Source organism: Salvelinus namaycush, chromosome 1 (assembly GCF_016432855.1).
Source record: "Salvelinus namaycush isolate Seneca chromosome 1, SaNama_1.0, whole genome shotgun sequence".
NCBI lineage: Eukaryota > Metazoa > Chordata > Actinopteri > Salmoniformes > Salmonidae > Salvelinus > Salvelinus namaycush.
This window is the reverse complement of record NC_052307.1, coordinates 46,105,374-46,125,854: the sequence shown is the minus strand read 5'-3', so window position 1 is coordinate 46,125,854 and position 20,481 is coordinate 46,105,374. Positions and strand designations below refer to the sequence as shown.

The 20,481-nt window shown below is 41.8% G+C and overlaps 1 protein-coding gene across 2 annotated transcripts in view; it reads left to right on the top strand.

The window, feature by feature from the left end:
* Window positions 1-20,481, top strand: part of ak8 (adenylate kinase 8) — a 69,622-nt gene that overhangs the window by 599 nt on the left and 48,542 nt on the right. For both annotated transcript variants that reach the window (XM_038989539.1, XM_038989546.1), the window contains exons 2-5: window positions 101-185; window positions 652-701; window positions 12,828-12,938; window positions 14,349-14,417. In XM_038989539.1, the coding sequence (XP_038845467.1) occupies window positions 101-185; window positions 652-701; window positions 12,828-12,938; window positions 14,349-14,417 (315 nt within the window). The remainder of the gene's footprint in view (window positions 1-100; window positions 186-651; window positions 702-12,827; window positions 12,939-14,348; window positions 14,418-20,481) is intronic.

The following is a 20,481-nucleotide window of genomic DNA, read 5'->3' as shown; positions in this document are numbered from 1 at the left end:
CTACTACTACTACTTTCATCCCTTTCAATGCTTGTTTACATTTTAAGAAAAATACAAATAAAACATGCTCTAATGGTAGAAAGCGATTTTGTTTTTTTAGACATTGGTGACGAATCTTATGGTTGATAAGCCAGAGGATCCCATCCAGTATCTAATCGTTCTTCTCAAAAGGGGCAGTGTTGAGGGTAAGTGCTCTCTGGTCCACATACAGTAGGTATTTCATGATGGTAACAAATTCAGGTTGGTCCCTACCCGTTTGGTTCGTAAACGATTTCCGTAATGAATACACCTGTGATGTGCATACAACTGATTTCGTGTAGTGTTGTTATTCTACCACTAGGTGACACTATATGAGAAGTATAGCCACTGGCTGTGTTTACATTGGCAGCCCAATTCTGATATTTTTCCCACTAATTGGTCAATTGACCAATCACATCAGATCTTTTCACATCAGCTCTGTTTCAGAGCTGATCCAATTGGTCAAAATTCCAATTAGTGGGGAAAAAATATCAGAATTGGGATACCTGTGTAAACGCTGCCTATGAGGTGCCTGGCATTCACATCCCACATGTCAATATCATGTCTTTTCGTTTAATATTGTTTCCTGAAACTAAATTGTGGTCGTAATACATGTTTGTTTAATTTTTGCAGTACCCAGAGTGATGTTGTTAGGTCCACCTGCATCAGGGAAAAGAACTGTTGTGAGTAGATGTTTGTTCTCAAAACTGATTTTAAAGCGTACAGTATTAGGATGAATTGAGATGTCATGAAAATGGATGGATTTGGTTTGGGATAAAATATTCTTTGTATTTGTAACATAAAACAGTAGCTGTACTACGCCACCTCTTGGTTTACACCGGAGGAAAGGGAAGCTCCAAAATGCTGAGCCATAAGGTTCCCAACACAGGCCTACCAAATGAATGACAGAAGTACACCAAAATACAAAAAAGCATGTGACAATGAACAATGGTAAACTGCTAATATTTGATCAGGGCTATCTTTTTACATGACAACTTTGTTTCAGTACTAAAAACGAAGAGCAAAGAACGGGCTGGCATTTCACTTCTAAAGAGAAGAATGACATGACAAAAAAACATGAATACATTTGACCATTGACAAAATTCAAGCTTGCAAATGTTTTTTTTAAAGAAAAATTAGAAATTGCAATTAGAAAATAAGTTTTCTTTACAGATATACGAGTCCCAAGATATGGCTTGTGATTTTAACACCTAGGGAAGGACAAATTAATAAAATAAATGTCCTTTACCCTTATATATATATATAGTGCATTCGGTAAGTATTGAGACAGACCTCTTCCCTTTTTCCACATTGTGTTACATTACAGCCTTATTCTAAAATTGATTAAATTATTTTTCCCCTCATCAATCTACACACAATACCCAATAATGACAAAGCGAAAACAGCTTTTTATAAATGTTTGCAAATGTATTACAAATTAAAAACGGATACCTTATTTGCATAAGTATTCAGACCTTTTGCTATGAGACTTGAAATTGAGCTCAGGTGCATCCTGTTTCCATTGATCATCATCCTTGAGATGTTTCTACAACTTCATTGGAGTCCACCTGTGGTAAATGCAATTGATTGGACATGATTTGGAATGGCACACACCTGTCTATATAAGGTCCCACAGTTGACAGTGCATGCCAGAGCAAAAACCAAGCCATGAGGTCGAAGTAATTGTCCGTAGAGCTCCGAGACAGGATTGTGCCAAGGCACAGACCTGGGGAAGGGTACCAAAACAATTCTGCAGCTTTTAAGATCCCCAAGAACACAGTGGCCTTCATCATTCTCAAATGGAAGAAGTTTGGAACCACCAAGACTCTTCCTAGAGATGGCTGACCAGCCAAACTGAGCAATAGGGGGAGAAGGGCCTTAGTCAGGGAGGTGACCAAGAACCCAATGATCACTCTGACAGCTTCAGAGTTTCTCTGTGGAGATCGGAGAACCTTCCAGAAGGTCAACCATCTCTGCAGAACTCTACCAATCAGGCCTTTATGGTAGAGTGGCCAGATGGAAGCCGACGCTTGAGAGGATCTGCAGAGAAGAATGGGAGAAACTCCCCAAATACAGGTGTGCCAAGCTTGTAGCGTCATACCCAAGAAGACTGTAATCACTGTCAAAGGTGCTTCAACAAAGTACTGAGTAAAGGGTCTAAATTCTTATGTAAATGTCATATTTTGCGGTACTATTTAATGAAGCTGCCAGTTGAGGAATTGTGAGGTGTCTTTCTCAAACTAGACACGCTAATGTACTTGTCCTCTTGCTCAGTTGTGTACCTTGGCCTCCCACTCCTCTTTCTATTCTGGTTAGAGCCAGTTTGTGCTGTTCTGTGAAGGGAGTAGTACACAGCGTTGTTCGAGATCTTCAGTTTCTTGGCAATTTCTCGCATGGAATAGCCTTTATTTCTCAGAACAAGAATAGACTGACGAGTTTCAGAAGTAAGTTTTTTGTTTCTGGCCATTTTTGCCTGTAATCAAACCCACAAATGCTGATGCTCCAGATACTCAACTAGTCTAAAGAAGCCCAGTTTTATTGCATCTTTAATCAGAACAACAGTTTTCAGCTGTGCTAACATAATTGCGAAAGGGTTTTCTAATGATCAATTAGCCTTTTTAAAATGATAAACTTGGATTAGCTAACACAACGTGCCATTGGAACACGAGTGATGGTTGCTGATAATGGGCCTCTGTACACCTAATGTAGATATTCCATGAAAAAATCTGCCGTTTCCAGCTACAATAGTCATTTACAACATTAACGATGTCTACATTGTATTTCTGATCAATTTGATGTTGTTTTAATGGACAGAAAAATTGCTTTTCTTTCAAAAACAAGGACATTTCTAAGTGACCCCAAACTTTTGAATGTGGTTGTGTATGTCATACAGTTCACAAAATATCAACACATGCTCCACCATTTCCTCCACTAAACACTCATCACACAGACCTGTTTCATGTCTCCCTATCATCCACAACGTGGCATTCAAACCTGTGTGCCCAAACCGTAGTCTACTCCACACAACTTCGTGTCCTACATCCCATACTCCCCACGTCTTCTTTTACTGATCGATGCATGCAATAAAATTGCCTCCCCTTACTACGAGCATCCCACTCCCTTTGCCAAAGATCGAGCCCTTTTGCTGGATCAAGGACTTGACTTCTCTGTGGCCCAGTGTGACCTGAATATCTACCACCTCTCTCCTCACAGCACTCTTAGCCACCACATCAGCCTTCTCATTACCCTCCACACCCAAATCGGCGGGAACCCAACAAAAGCTTACCACCACTCCCATCCTCTCCAATCCCATTAACAGCACCATCATCTCCACAAAAAGTCTCTCCTATCCAACCTGCCCGCCTTCACACTTTTTCCCCCACCTTTATTTCACCAGGTAGGCTAGTTGAGAACAAGTTCTCATTTACAACTGCGACCTGGCCAAGATAAAGCAAAGCAGTGCGACACAAACAACAACACAGTTACACATGGAATAAACAAGTGTACAGTCAATAACAATAGAAAAAAAATAGTCTATATACAGTGTGTGCAAATGGCGTGAGGAGGTAAGGCAATAAATAGGCCATAGTAGCAAGTAATTACAATTTAGCAAATTAACACTGGAGTGATACATGTGCAGATGATGATGTGCAAGTAAAAATACTGGTGTGCAAAAGAGCAGAAAAGTAAATAAAAACAATATGGGGATGAGGTAGGTAGATTAGATGGGCTATTTACAGATGGGCTATGTACAGCTGCAGTGATCGGTTAGCTGCTCAGATAGCTGATGTTTAAAGTTAGTGAGGGACTGCAGCCCAAACAACACTGCAGCCCAATCAGAGCAGATCGCACCTCAGTGGTTTCACCTCCAACCATCTCAAACCTATAATCATGGCCATCAACTCTGCCGCATATACACTGACACATAATCAGTTAACTGCTTACAAACTCCAACATTGAAGTCTGGGATATACACCCCAGCCCCCACCCTTCCACTGACTGGATCCTTTGAACCATCTGTATATATCCTTAAAAACGAATAAAACCGATTTATCTATATATCTCTCCACACACCATCTCATGTCCTCACCCCATTCGCTCCTGCCCTCAATCATGTCCACATCTACATTTGGTTTCGGAAACGGGCACAGAGAGACGTTCCCCAATGCAATTGCCGGCCCTATCTTTCTCTCCCCCAGTCCATATTCTACAACCTTCTGCCCGATTGTCCACCCTTATGCCCTCTGCTTACCCCCTCCTCGCTCCTAGCATTCCCCAGTTGCCTAGACCCCTAAGAGGTTTTTAATGAACTCCCTTTAAACCTCGCCCAGTACATTAATGCAGTTTGCCACGCCTTATCCTCAGTGGTAGTTCCCCACAATCCACCTGCAATGCCGTCCTGAAGGCACCCACACATAATCTCAGTGCCCTTGACTGTATCCTTTCCAGCACTATAGTACAGTTTTGGCTGACGATGCATATACAAAGCACCCATAATCCAAAGATAACCTGATCAATGCATGGCACATATACAACAGTGTTTGTCTAGCCGACCCCTAATCATATCCTGACACTGCCTTTATGAGGTTCACCACCTTTCTACATTTAATTTCAATACTCTCATCAAACAACATACTTAAACTCAGACGCCCTACCTATATCCTGACTGTATATTTGCAGCCCTAACATCTTTAACCTTCCTCCTAGAAAACACCATAAAGCAGGACTTGGCCACAGACATCCTAAACCCCCATGTTAGAGACCAATCTTGCACACTCCCACAGCTTCTTGCATCTTCTTCATCACATATTTCACATTCCCACTTCTCTTCCATACAGCCCATCATCAGCATACAAGGCCAATACCCACTCCCTATCCCACCTCCTTAAATATGTAATCTATCATCAGGGTGAACAACACCAGACTAACCACACTTTCCTTAGGAGTACCATTGTCCACTTTAAACCGGATTGATAATTCGGATCCAACCCTCACCCGTATGACTCGATCGAAAAGGAAGTCCATGATCCAGTTATACAGACCAATGCACTCAACTTGATCAACAACCCTTCCCTCCACATGGAATTGTAAGGTTTCTCAATGTCAAAATGCACAACACTCATCACCTCTTTTATTGTCAGGGCCTTTGCTATCTCTGTACTAACTGTAACCAGGGCATCCATGGCAGACCTCCGTCTCCTGAAACTCATCAAACCCCTAACTTCCAAGAAATACATCATCCTACTCACTATCATCTTTTCCATCAACTTACACATATTGGATGTCAGCTCGATAAGCCTATAACTGCCCGCCCTAGTGGGATTTCTACCTGGTTTTACAAACGGCAACAGATTCCCTTCAAACTCTAGCAGCACCGTAGTGCTTTCTACACCATCCTCCCTTTTCTTACTGTTCATTCTCCTCGCCTCAACCACTTTTCACCTCCCTCTTAAACTCGTCTATTGACACCTCCATCAGTACTCCCGCAATCACCCCTCTCACTTTCACCATTCTGCAAGCGATATGGCATTTCACCCTACCTCCATTTAGAGCCTCCATTTTCAATATCTTGTCCCTCTGAGTTATATTAACTCCAAATATCAATACCTTTCCTTTCCCTACGCACCTAGCATCTTTTACATGTCCTATATCTGATTTGATGGCTTTTGACAATGTAATCGGTTGTAACATTTTGCTGGTTGGCTCAGAAAAGACAATCATTACTTTGTTCTTCTGTACCTCATCTCCTGCCTGTTTGCTCTTCTAGATTTCCACCTTCTATTTATGTCCCCATCTGTGGTAAATCAACCCTCATCCCCTTTTCTGTACCTTTTCTTATTTTTCTCCCGTACAGTCGTGTAGGTAGACTCCTCACTAATACTACTGCCTTCATCCATCTCAGACTTACTCCCATCTGAGCTACGTGCCATGGCTATCTCAATCTCAGTACAGCTGTGCAGCTCCACCAATCAAACGCAACGCTGTGTTAACGTTCGGTTTCGAAAGTGATGATCGAACACCAAAAAAAATGACAGCCTTCTTCTTCTATGGTATTATGGTGGTCCGCAAACGTACATTATAGGTGCATGCCGCCACCTACTGTGTGGGGTGAAATGTAACAACAACAAAAAATAATGTTGTTTCAGCTGTAAAGTCCTGGAGATCCAAAACCCTTTTTGCTGCATTCACAATTATGTAAAGTTTCTCCGATTTCTTGTTAGTTTGACCAGGCCCAGATCCAGGATGACATGCCTGAGGGAGCATTTAAATCCATGGGGGTAGTATTGCTTTAGAGCCCTAATAAAACAAGGTAGATTGGTCCTACTACTGTTCAAATATACAAAAATGTATCTGAAATGTAGACGTACACATCAACAACTATCGTTTTATAGAACAAAAAGATATGTGCCCACTACGACATAAACTCAGCAAAAAAAGAAACTCACTGTCAACTGCGTTTTATTTTCAGCAAACTTAACGTGTAAATATTTGTATGAACATAAGATTCAACAACTGAGACATAAACTGGACAAGTTCCACAGACATGTGATTAACAGAATTGGAATAATGTGTCCCTGAACAAAGGGGGGTCAAAATCAAAACGTAACAGTCAGTATCTGGTGTGGCCACCAGCTGCATTAAGTACTGCAGTGCATCTCCTCATGGACTGCACCAGATTTGCCAGTTTTTGCTGTGAGATGTTACCCCACTCTTCCACTCCACGAAGAGCCTGCACGTTTCCAGACATTTCTGGGGGGAATGGCCCTAGCCCTCACCCTCCAATCCAACAGGTCCCAGACGTGCTCAATGGGATTGAGATCCAGGCTCTTCGTTGGCCATGGCAGAACACTGACATTCCTGTCTTGCAGGAAATCACACACAGAACGAGCAGTATGGCTGTTGGCATTGTCATGCTGGAGGGTCATTTCAGGATGAGCCTGCAGGAAGAGTACCACATGAGGGAGGAGGATGTCTTCCCTGTAACGCACAGCGTTGAGATTGCCTGCAATGACAACAAGCTCAGTCCGATGATGCTGTGACACACCTCCCCAGATTATGACGGACCCTCCACCTCCAAATCGATCCCGTTCCAGAGCACAGGCCTCGGTGTAACGCTCATTCCTTCGACGATAAACACGATGTCTGGCGAAGACCTGCCTTACAACAGGCCTACAAGCCCTCAGTCCAGCCTCTCTCAGCCTATTGCGGACAGTCTGAGCACTGATGGAGGGATTGTGCGTTCCTGGTGTAACTCGGGCAGTTATTGTTGCCATCCTGTACTTGTGCCGCAGGTGTGATGTTCGGATGTACCGATCCTGTGCAGGTGTTGTTACACGTGGTCTGCCACTGCGAGGACGATCAGCTGTCCGTCCTGTCTCCCTGTAGCGCTGTCTTAGGCGTCTCACAGTACGGACATTGCAATTTATTGCCCTAGCCGCATCTGCAGTCATCATGCCTCCTTGCAGCATGCCTAAGGCACGTTCACGCAGATGAGCAGGGACCCTGGGCATCTTAATGTTTGTGTTTTTCAGAGTCAGTAGAAAGGCCTCTTTAGTGTCCTAAGTTTTCATAACTGTGACCGTAATTGCCTACCGTCTTTAAGCTGTTGGTGTCTTAACGACCGTTCCACAGGTGCATGTTCATTAATTGTTTATGGTTCATTGAACAAGCATGGGAAACAGTGTTTAAACCCTTTACAATGAAGATCTGTGAAGTTATTTGGATTTTTACGAATTATCTTTGAAAGACAGGGTCCTGAAAAAGGGACATTTCTTTTTTTGCTGAGTTTAAATAGCTACCGTAGGCCTACACATACTGTGCGCCTACCAACACGCACAGATCAGCTCCACAGAATGAGCACCATGGCAAAATATTTCTTGCATGCTTCATAGCTTAAACTTCAATAATTAGAATTATAGGCTATATTGCTGTTAAATATGTGACTTGCTTAGTTAAATAAAGGTTAAATAAAAACATTTAAAAATAAATAATATCAAATCAAAGTTTATTTTTCACGTGCGCCGAATACAACAGGTGTAGACCTTACAGTGAAATGCTTACTTACAGGCTCTAACCAATAGTGCAAAAAAGGTATTAGGTGAACAATAGGTAGGTAAAGAAATAAGTAAAAAGACAGACTATATACAGTAGCGAGGCTGCATACAGACACCGGTTAGTCAGGCTGATTGAGGTAGTATGTACATGTAGATATGGTTAACGTGACTATGCATATATGATGAACAGAGAGTAGCAGAAGCGTAAAAGAGGGGGTGGTGGGTGGGACACAATGCAGATAGCCCGGGTAGCCATTTGATTACCTGTTCAGGAGTCTTATGGCTTGGGGGTAAAAACAGTTGAGAAGCCTTTTTATCCTAGACTTGGCACTCCGGTACCGCTTGCCATGCGGTAGAGAGAACAGTCTATGACTGGGGTGGCTGGGATCTTTGACAATTTTTAGGGCCTTCCTCTGACACCGCCTGGTGTAGAGGTCCTGGATGGCAGGCAGCTTAGCCCCAGTGATGTACTGGGCCGTACGCACTACCCTCTGTAGTGCCTTGCAGTCAGAGGACGAGCAGTTGCCGTACCAGGCAGTGATGCAACCAGTCAGGATGCTCTCGATGTTGCAGCTGTAGAACCTTTTGAGGATCTCAGGACCCATGCAAAATCGTTTTAGTTTCCTGAGGGGGAATAGGCTTTGTTGTGCCCTCTTCACGACTGTCTTGGTGTGTTTGGACCATTCTAGTTTGTTGTTGATGTGGACACCTAGGAACTTGAAGCTCTCAACCTGCTCCACTGCAGCCCCGTCGATGAGAATGGGGGCGTGTTCGGTCCTCCTTTTCCTGTAGTCCACAATCATCTCCTTAGTCTTGGTTACGTTGAGGGATAGGTTGTTATTCTGGCACCACCCGGCCAGGTCTCTGACTTCCTCCCTATAGCCTGTCTCGTCGTTGTCGGTGATCAGGCCTACCACTGTTGTGTCGTCTGCAAACTTAATGATGGTGTTGGAGTCGTGCCTGGCCATGCAGTCGTGGGTGAACAGGGAGTACAGGAGGGGACTGAGCGCACACCCCCGGGGAGCTCCAGTGTTGAGGGCAGGGAGGAGGCGTTTTCATAGTATTGATATTACCTTTTCAGTAGCCTATCACACAACTGTGTAATGCAAATTAGTGATAACAGAGTGAACGTTTGCCAACGTTCTTTTAGTAGGCTACACATGGTATTGGTCGTACTACTGCGACATACAAAATGTAAAAACATTTTGGCCTATCTGAAATGCAGCCATATACACAACAACTGTTATGTTGAAGCATGCAATGCTTAAGAGAAGCCACTCAAAGACTGATATGGAATTTTATTATTCAATGTTCATACATTTCAATTATTCTTATCGGTCTGCAAACCAGATTTTGTAATTTTCTGGTTTAAATGAAACAGACAGAATTCCCAGCTCACAATAGTCAAATCAATGTTTATTCACGAGAGCTCTGCAGTTAATATACAAAGACATTCCTTTTATACCATTCTTCTCACTTACGCACACACATGCACACTAACATTAGGAGAGCTATCTTCTTCCCCAGAGTTCTCACCACAGTTTATCACTACCCAGCCGATAGTTCCATTCCCCCCAGATTAGGGAAACCTGGAGGGGTACTCCTTGTCCTATCGTAATTTCTCAGTGTTCTAGCCGGGTCGGTTCAAACACAGTTTAATTGTCGTCTGTGTTTTCTTTAGGCACACACACATTCCTCTCTTCCCCAGTCCAACCTAGTTGGACTTATGTTTAATATTTTTATTATTCGTTATATATGCTCCATAACCTATACTCCCTAATGGTTATGTTTCCGGGTTGAATTATTTAATCATTATCTTTAACCTTATAATTCTTTTATCAGACTGGTAGTTAAAGATCCCGTCATTAAAACAGCACACACCATAAACATCGATTCAGGACCAGTGTTCCAATTTCAGCACCATCGGAGTGGACAGCCAGGACAACAGGAGCACTGTGCCAGGGTTCACCTCAGAGCACAACTAATTAGGCTACATTGGTTATTGTCCCTATACCCATCAAATAACGCCAAGCTGTATATCTATCAATAGCAATTAGACATGCAAGTAGCCTAATGACATTAAGAATCACAGATACAACTAAAATATCCATTGAAGTAAAAAGCAAAGGCCTAAACTATACATACATTACGTAACTTTTTTGTCAAACAAGTAGTAGGCTTACATGAGGAAAAACCAAGGAATAAATCATTCTGGCACGGCGGCCAGGGCCATAACCTGTTTGGCCGCATGAACAACCAGCGCGACACATACGACAACATCCGGTGAAATTGCAGAGCGCAAAATACAAAATCGTAATATTAAACATTCATGAAAATACAAGTGTCATACACTGCACTGTTCGTTTGTTCTTCTGACATACAATAAATCAACACCATACCACTCCTGGTCACTTTGATTGACTCAACCTTTCCCAGTTTGTCCTCCACCATCTTCTTGACCACAAAAGGATCTCCCAAAAACACATCCTTATCCAATGAAATGTACTCCAACAAGGAACGAGGCATTATTAGACCGAGGTTTGTCTTCATTAACAATTTAAGCCCTAAAAAATGTTATGCTACAATTTTCCACACATTTCCATTAACTTTAATGCGCCATCCGACAGTGTTTCCACTTCCGCCATCGAGAGAGACTTCCCAAAATGGCTTACTTCCACTTCCCTTATAAAGGCTAGCAGAAATGGCCCAATACCTGAAACAGTGTCACAACTGGTAGACCTCCCATGGTCCCAACAAGCATTTAAACATTGAAGGCTAGTCTACAGTGCCTTGCAAAAGTATTCATCCCCCTTGGCATTTTTCCTATTTTGATGCATTACAACCTGTAATTTAAATTGATTTTTATTTGGATTTCATGTAATGGACATACACAAAATAGTCCAAATTGGTGAAGTGAATTTTTTTTTTTTTTTATAATAATAAAATAAAAATGGAAAAGTGGTGCGTGCATATGTATTTGCTATGAAGTCCCTAAATAAGATCTGGTGCAACCAATTACCTTCAGAAGTCACATAATTAGTTAGATTGCACACACGTGGACTTTATTTAAGTGTCACATGATCTCAGTATATATACACCTGTTCCGAAAGGCCCCAGAGTCTGCAACACCGCTAAGCAAGGTGCACCACCAAGCAAGCGGCACCATGAAGACCAAGGAGCTCTTCAAATAGGTCAGGGACAAAGTTATGGAGAAGTACAGATCAGGGTTGGGTTATAAAAAAAGATCAGAAACTTTGACCATCCCATGGAGCACCATTAAATCCATTATTAAAAAATGGAAAGAATACGGCACCACAACAAACCTGCCAAGAGAGGGCCACCCACCAAAACTCACAGACCAGGCAAGGAGGGCGTTAATCAGAGAGGCAACAAAGAAACTAAAGATAACCCTGAAGGAGCTGCAAAGCTCCACAGCGGAGATTGGAGTATCTGTCCATAGGTCCACTTTAAGCCGTACACTCCACAGAGCTGGGCTTTATGGAAGAGTGGCCAGAAAAAAAGCCATTGCTTAAAGAAAAAAATAAGCAAACACGTTTGATGTTCGCCAAAAGGCATGTGGGAGACTCGCCAAACATATGGAAGAAGGTACTCTGGTCAGATGAGACTAAAATTGAGCCTTTTTGCCATCAAGGAGAACGCTATGTCTGGTGCAAACCCAACACCTCATCACCCCGAGAACACTATCCCACAGTGAAGCATGGTGGTAGCAGCATCATGCTGTGGGGATGTTTTTCATTGGCAGGGACTGGGAAACTGGTCAGAATTGAAGGAATGCTGGATGGCGCTAAATACAGGAAATTTCTTGAGGGAAACCCGTTTCCGTCTTCAAGAGATTTGAGACTGGGACGGAGATTCACCTTCCAGCAGGACAATGACCCTAAGCATACTACTAAAGCAACACTCGAGTGGTTTAAGGGGAAACATTTAAATGTCTTGGAATGGCCTATTCAAAGCCCAGAACTCTTCCACTTGAGAATCTGACTTAAAGATTACTCTACACCAGCGGAACACTTCCAACTTGAAGGAGCTGGAGCAGTTTTGCCTTGAAGAATGGGGCAAAAATCAAAGGGCAATATGTGCCAAGCTTTTTTAGACATATCCCAAGAGACTTGCAGCTGTAATTGCTGCAAAAGGTGGCTCTACAAAGTATTGACTTTGGGGGAGTGAATAGTTATGCACGCTCAAGTTTTCAGTTTTTTTTGTGTTATTTCTTGTTTGTTTCACAATAAAAAAATATTTTGCATCTTTAAAGTGGTAGGCATGTTGTGTAAATCAAATGATACAAACCCCCCAAAAATCTATTTTAATTCCAGGTTGTAAGGCAACAAAATAGGAAAAATACCAAGGGGGGTAAATACTTTCGTAAGCCACTGTATGTACATACAGTATTCACCAAGGTTGACATATTTTCTTTTTACACGTCACAGCACAGCAGATCATGCTGCGCTTGCCTGGGTCAAAATCTGTGCTGTGATGTGCACACAAAAAGACTGCATCTGTACCAGGTTTGGTTATCCGGATATTTATGCTTCTCAGTGTATCATACAGTAGCAGCGTGTATTCATAAAACCACCAAACCACACCTATTTGCACTATGTTTTTCTTAGAGAGTAGCACAGCTATCTCAACAGGTGGTACATTCAACATGGGTGGCAAAGTTATATAAATAGCCTCTATGAACTGATAGCCTATTTGTCCTGTTATTTTGAAGCCATTTATTTTTTATCCCAACAGGCCAGGAAGCTGTGTGAACACACTCAAGTGATCCATATTACAGACAGCAACATTCTGAAGGAAGACACTGACCTAACAAAGAAGGCACTACAGTACAAAGCCAAGCAACAGGTACAGTTCAGGTGATTTTATTGTGTCTGTGAAGAACTAGAGAGACACTGTATCCTTATTTCTGAATTATTATTCCTAACTTTAAAAAAAAAAGTGGAATAGAAAATTATTAGATAGAAATAACTGTCCCATTATCTTACATCATATGGAATATGGGATCGAAGTATGACAAGTATTTTTGATATCTTTCCTGTGCTTCTGAAGAGGTGAGAAAAAGAGTAGCCGGCAACGTTGTTCGACTTACGTGGATGCAAATATCTCAGCACATCAGAAAATAAGTTAGATAAGAGAAGGAAGAATTCACAGGGCCTGCAAAAGTATGTCCTCGTGGTATGATTATTTTAATTATCCTTTCCCCTCCAGTCTTTCAAGGTCCTTCCCTTGGCAATGAACTGCCCCTTTAAAAGGCCTATTTCGGTGATTTATATTTAAAAGCCAGGGTGGAGAGAAAGATAAAAGGCAATAAGTGTCTCTGAATCAGGGCCCGTATTCATAAAGCACCTCAGGGTAGGAATGCTGATCTAGGATCAGATCATACTTGTCCATATAATACTATTCATTATGATCGAAGACGCTTGATACATACAACTCCATGTCTTTCGTAGAGGTGAAACCGCTTTTAATTGTTTTTATATATATATATTTACTAGAGTAGTACTGAAGTCGTGATCTGGTAATGGAAGTGGGAGAGGGTTGAAGACTTGTGTCTATCTAGCAGGAGATTTCAGATATACTCTCCTCTTGAAGCTGTGCAAGCATTCTCACACTTTTGGCTGCTGGCACTTCTCTCTAGGTGACACTTCAAAGAGTATGTGCAGACACTGTGCATGCTGTGTGGCAGAAACTGACTGACTTTAGGGCATTTTGGGAAAATGCTGGGTGAGGTGGACCATGTTAATTTGTCTAAATTGTTAGTTTTGTCATATAATGGTCATATTTTGGCTTCAAAATGGGAGCCCTGTGGAAAAAAATGTGCCGGTGTGGGGGCCTTAAGGAAAAATAGTGGGGCGGTGTTATTAGAAGTGCCCGGGACAATTTCTGGTCACAGTCCATCCCTGCCGTGTCTCATAACACACCCTGCTAGCTCAGATCAGAGCCAATATTCAATCCCCACAAAGGCCCATTGGTGTATCATAAGGTGAATGCACCAACTTGTAAGTCGCTCTGGATAAGAGCGTCTGCTAAATGACTTAAATGTAAATGTGTTGCCACAACACATCTAGCATAAGAAAGCATAAGAGAAATCTGTCTAGAGGAAGACCAATCAGAGATACAGTAGTTGTTCCTGTGTCGTTTGCGATGTTTCCTGGACTCACTCTGAGACAGAGGGCAACTTGGGTCCCTTTTGAAGTGAATAATGGAATGACAAGAGATTAAAAGGTTTTGTTGTTGTTGCATTTGTTTTTTTAGGAAATCCCAGGTGACCTTTGGATCAAGTTGATTCAGCAACGGCTGTCGAAAATAGACTGTGTCCGACGGGTAAGCATGCACCCACGCATGCATGTATGCGCACACACACACACACACACACACACACACACACACACACACACACACACACACCTTACATTTGTAGCTCTTTATTGAAAGGAAATGTAGGCAATAGTTTGACATTGGAGATATATGTGTAACTGCCAAAATAATGGAAACACTTGAGTAAATAAGGGATACAAAGTATATTGAAAGCAGGTGTTTCCACACAGATGTGGTTCCTGAGTTAATTGAGCAATTAACATCCCATCATGCTTAGGGTCATGTATAAAAATGCCCTGTTGCCCATTTATTTTGGCTAACATGGCTAGAAGAAGAAATCTCATTGACTTTGAAATAGGGGTCTCAAAGGAGCATAGGGGTTTTAAGGGTGTGTGTGTCTCAGTCACCAGATCTCAACCCAGTTGAACACATATGGGAGATTCTGGAGCGGCGCCTGAGACAGTGTTTTCCACCGCCTTCAACAAAACACCAAATTATTGAATTTCTTATGGAAGAATGATGTCGCATCCCTCCAATAGAGTTCCACATACTTGTAGAATTTATGCTAAGGTGCATTGAAGCTGTACTGGCGGTTTCTGGTGGCCCAATGCCCTATTAAGACACTTCACATTGGGCACAAACGTCAGTTCAATGTCTAGTTTTGATTTACATTTGGTTAAGTTGTCAACTAAAGTGAATTCAATGTGAAATCAACCCAGAAAATTCACATCATTGGATTTAGGTAAAAAGTCCAGGTGAAAAAAATACGCAATGCCCTTACGTTGATGACTTTTTGCAAATCCAATTAGCTTTCCACGTTGATTCCATGTCATCACATACTGTCGATTTTTGGGGTTGAAATGACATGAAAAAACGTTGATTCAACAAGTTTTTGGCCAGTTGGTTTATGTAGGTGTTTCCTTTATTTTGGTAGTTACATGTAGCTAGTCCATGAGATTGTGCAGTTCCAAAAAGACTTGTATGAGTTACCAGGCATGGGAAAAGATCAATAGAGCGATGCTGAGTTCTAATGTGAGATGTGTAGGCTTCCATACCCCTCGTACTTCTCGGTCTGTCACTTTCAATTACAACAGTTAGACATGCCTATGGACTAGCTGCTTTGGGACTGTGCCAACACACATACACACACACATTTGGAAATAAACAGAATTTTAACGGATCAGTAAATGCTAATAGTAACAAATACCTGTATATTATCTAGCCCTTCTCATTTGATGTGTTTACTTAATGATGTGAATTACACCAGTGTACAGCTCCATTCCCAGCGGATCGGCCCCTTCCTCCCAGGGGGATTTGGGCCTCTTGTGATAGAACATGATGACTCTTTGAGCAAAACCTTCATCACACACCTGTCACCCGCCTCCACCAGTCTGTGTTCTCCTCTCTAATGTGACATAGGTAACCCACAACAGAGTCAGCCATACCCCCAAACCTAGGCCCTCTAATCCTGACACTGTCTCTATCACACAGTCAATAAGCTCACTATCAAACACACAGCAGCCATTCTTGTGATGGGTATCTTATCTCTGAAGTGTCAGTTTTCCCTGTAGTGGTGTGGAAAAATATGGAAATAGAAAAAAAATGCTATTTTTTTCTTATAAACTTTGCTTAGGCTGAATACATTACTTTTTCGCTTGGCATCCTTTAACTTTCGCCTTTTAAGTGTTGTAGTTTGTGATTCATTTTTTCTTTTAATTTGGTAATGGCTGTTTATCCCTTTAGGCTAAATGTCTGATGGTGTTTATTCATTTGTTTAATTATTTTCCTGTACATCTGCATAAACGCCTGAGAATTCAGTCAGGAACCAGGGCTAGTTCTCTGTCGCAGGCAACAAAGCAGTACTGTTGAAGCTTTACCAGATCTGCATCGGATTGGAGTCTCTCTGTCACACAAAGGCACTCCTTCATCTCGTGCACAAAAATGGAGTAGCGACAGAGTGATTGACACGTTGCATTACAACTGAAGTCAAGGCCTGTCTGCTTAATTGCAGCTCCACTCGTTATCGGCTGTTTTTCGTGTGCTCTTTCTCTCTGTTTTTTTTTCTCTCAAATTAAAGCGATTGTGGAACGTTAATCATACCTAATCTAGGTCGCTCGGGTTCAGTCTCTTTTTTACTCTTTGTTCTCTTGAGGCTGTTTGTAAAACTTTCGACTTGTAATCTGCAGGGAAATCATAGAAGGGAAAAGTGGATGGAAGCGTAATAATGAACGAAGTGGAAGTGGAATAACAACTGAATTAGTGCAGTACTCCTGCTGATTTAGAAGAGGTTGAACTCTGTGAAAAGAGATACAAGCCACACGGCTGTATCAAAGAGCTCTGTCACTCTAGACCTCTAGCACTGGTGTAACGCAGTTTCTCTGGAACCCCGCAAGGTCCAAGTTCGCCCGAAGCCTAACATTTCACAAAGCTATACACTGTGTAGCTACCAATTGATGTTTTAGAATATACAACAGTCCTGTATAGACTAGATGAACCTGCATGACATGAGTCGTACTCGTGCTCTCTCCCAACTTGAATAAAAAGTTGTAAAAGCAGTCTATGAATGGCAAATAATACAGTCCATCCTAATTTTTTCCCCTTCCATTATGCATTGTACTATCTATAACTATATACCATATTTAGCTGCTATTTATAAACTTTTTATTAAAATTACTTTTTTGTGTAGAAATGTTTTCACCATGTCCTGTAGGTCCAGGTTGCGGACCCAACTGTTTTTTTTTATAGAGTATTGCCAACCCAGACAGTGCTTCCTGAGACGTTGTGCATTATATGTCCATTGCGCTGCACACAATTTAAACTTAGTCTTGAATGATGCATGCCAAGATGTACCAGAGATAAAGGACTGTTGATATTGCAACCACACAACTCAAACGCCGGTTCACCAGTATGAGCAAAATCGCAAACCGCTTTCTTTGTTCAAGCTCTCAAGAACTGTTGTCCACTAAAGATGGTAATCTGTTTGCATCTGCCAATTTATTGGCCGTCCAGTATCCAAATGACCTTTCCCCAGAGCTTCCTATACAGTTAATCTCTTTCCGTAATGTGTTGAGGCCAGCAGTTAAGGAGAATGATAGGCTCAATGAAAGATGTTGCAGAACTGCTGTATTTGAAGCAACACTCCCTTCAGCCTAGTTTCCCTGATGATGCTACGGAATTAAATATCCCTGTAACTGACGCTTCTGCGGAGAGATCGTTTTCTAAACTTAAACTCATAAACTACCCTAACTACCTAAGAAGCATTAGGCTCTCGGTCTGATATGTGCTTTTGAATACCTGAGTAAGCTCCAATCATTGCACTGGCACTGTTGTAGCCTTGACCACGGCATTTGTTCATTGATATCCCCTTTACTTTCATTTGGTGTTTTTCAAGGCCTGGAGCACTTTTTCAGTCACATTCCTGAAGCCCAAGAAACAAACACTGAGCTTCTTAGTACATATAGAAATTAAAAATGCTTCTTTTTTGAAGGGTTACTGTCAAAATTATTGATAGAAATATTTATAAAAATAGACATCGATGACAGGCGCATGGGCCCCCCACCTTGCGGGGGCTGGGGGGGAGAGAGGCTGGTCCGTCAGTGACCTCTAGTATTATTTTTCACCTATAAATTGTGTGAAAGTCTGTTTATATATCTAAAAGAAATGGTAAATATTCAGCTTGGATTCTGTGAATCATGCCTGCATTAACATAAATTCATTAAGTGCATTTCTAGATTTAGGTTTGTTAATTTGATATCGTATAAAATATATATTATTTAGATTGTGAAGTTTGCCAATGTGTTATTAACAAGCACCTTTTACAGATAAATACTAAGAATAAGCCTAATTTATTTGTCAATTTTTTTGAAAACGGTTTATACAGTATGTGCTAAACTTTAAAAATATTAACCCAAGATGGGATCTAGGCTATTATTTAAACACCCTAAAAACGGAATGTTCAACAAAACAAGCAAAGCGCAATCAGAGCACCGCTCTTGAAATCAAACTTTATTTGTATAGCACAGTTCGTACGATACAATGCAATTGCAAAGTGCTTGGAATTACAAAGAGTATAAAAGTCTGACCTGCTAAATTGAATATCTTTACCCATGAAGTATCTCATAATTTATTAATCTATGCTTAACATATTTACATTTTAGTATAGCAATAAAATGTATTTGTCATTTTAAAGGCATTACCCCATTGTACTATTATGATATTACAAATGGTGAAAACATTTAAGGATTACGCTGTCTCTGAAAGATTAGGATTAAGGCTGATTACAACAATGGTTGTTTGTAACAATGTTATAGATTTTTGTTTTGATAGTGTAGATTGAATTGCCCATTAAGTAAAGTTTTGATTCAATGTACTTAAAATGATCTATTTTAGTAACATATAGTACAGTAATTATAATGTTTCCTCAACATTGAATGTTGGTTCATCAAATGTGGTGAGCTTTAGATATTTTCCATTGCCAAATATTCAAGATCCATTTTTAGATTGAGCTTTGATTTGGTGTAACATTGTAGGGTAATTACAGTAATAACCACACTGTAGTATCTAGTTTTGCACTAAGTGCCTTTTAATTGGTGCCACATTGCTATCCTATAGTAGATAGATAGATAGATATACAAAGCCTCCAGTGCACAATGGAACTAGCATAGCTCCTAGGGGACATGTCCCGTGCAGGACATGGCTCCTTAGTAACAAAAACACACAGACAATGATTATCTGATTAGCAGCAGGGTGACTAATTGGCTGATTGTACTGTCAAAAGGACCTTGTTAGCGAGCCTTCGCGCCAGGGCCATGGACTATTTTGTGCACGGAGCACAGCAGACTGCAAAGGTCTCTCTCCGGCTTGTCGAGCACTGCTCCCCTACACTCCCCCACATCGTCCCCCCCAGCCTGCTGTTGAGCGCCCCGTGACATCTGCTTCATGCGTGTCCATCCTGTGATACATCCCCTCCTCCCTCCTCCCCACTGCAGATGTTGTGGTCCTGGGGTTCTGACTGAACACCGAGCCCTTTTGATGTAGGGATGAAACGGAATGGAGGGAGGAGTGTGCTGGGGAGAGGGGGGAGGGAGTTGGGGGTGTTGTTGTTTTGACGTAGCTCATTAGAATTTCAATCAGGCCTGAGCTTTTGGGGCCTGGCTGGGAGGGACTCCCCCTGCCTTTCCACAGCCCTGGCCTAGTCTCCCCTGGGAGGGAGTGGTGGAGAGGTAGAACGGTATTAACAGGAACTGGCCTGGTCTGGCTGGAGACTGACATCTTTCCTGTTCTCCACTATTTCTCATTGGACCTGCTGTTTGTATGGGCTCTGTTACTTCTCTATCTATACCTTACTAACTACACACTTTCATTTGCAACCATGTACAGTGGTTACCACTTTACCCAGTCGTTTTTAGGGTGCGTTCATAAAATCCGCAGAATAAATGATGATTTTATGAACGCTCAACACCCCGTTGAATATGGCCGGTGTCAGTAAACCTCGGCAAAAAAGCGTAATTAAATTGTTGCCAGCAACACAGTTACAGTCACCAACGCTCTGGAAAACATGAAAACAGCCTAACCAGCTCTGCTAGGGCAAATAAAATGTTCAGAGTGAGGTGTTCTCTCATTTATGTCTGGAAGTAGCTAGCAAGCTAGCTAACTTTAGCCAGTTAGCTTGGGTGCTTGACTGCCGTTGTGAGGTCAGAATGCTTGGATCAACCCTACTCCTCGGCCAGAGCATCCAGTGTGCGCTCTGAACACTCCGAACTCCGAGAGCAAAGCGCTATGAATTTATGTATGGACAATCTGACAACATTCTGAATTTACAAATGCACTGAGCGCACTATGAGCGCACTCTGGCACTCCAGAGTGAATTTACAAATGCACCCTTAGTCATGGCATCACTTTCATTTTACTAAAGTGAAGAGGCTACTACTGTGTATATCCAGTTTGTCTTGGTTTTCATTGTGATTTTATTGTAGTACAGAGGAGCCAATTACAAAATGCTGCTCATGGTTATGGAAGTGGACTCCCACTTCTATTATCAGCTCGTGGACAGCACTGCCACAGAGGCAAT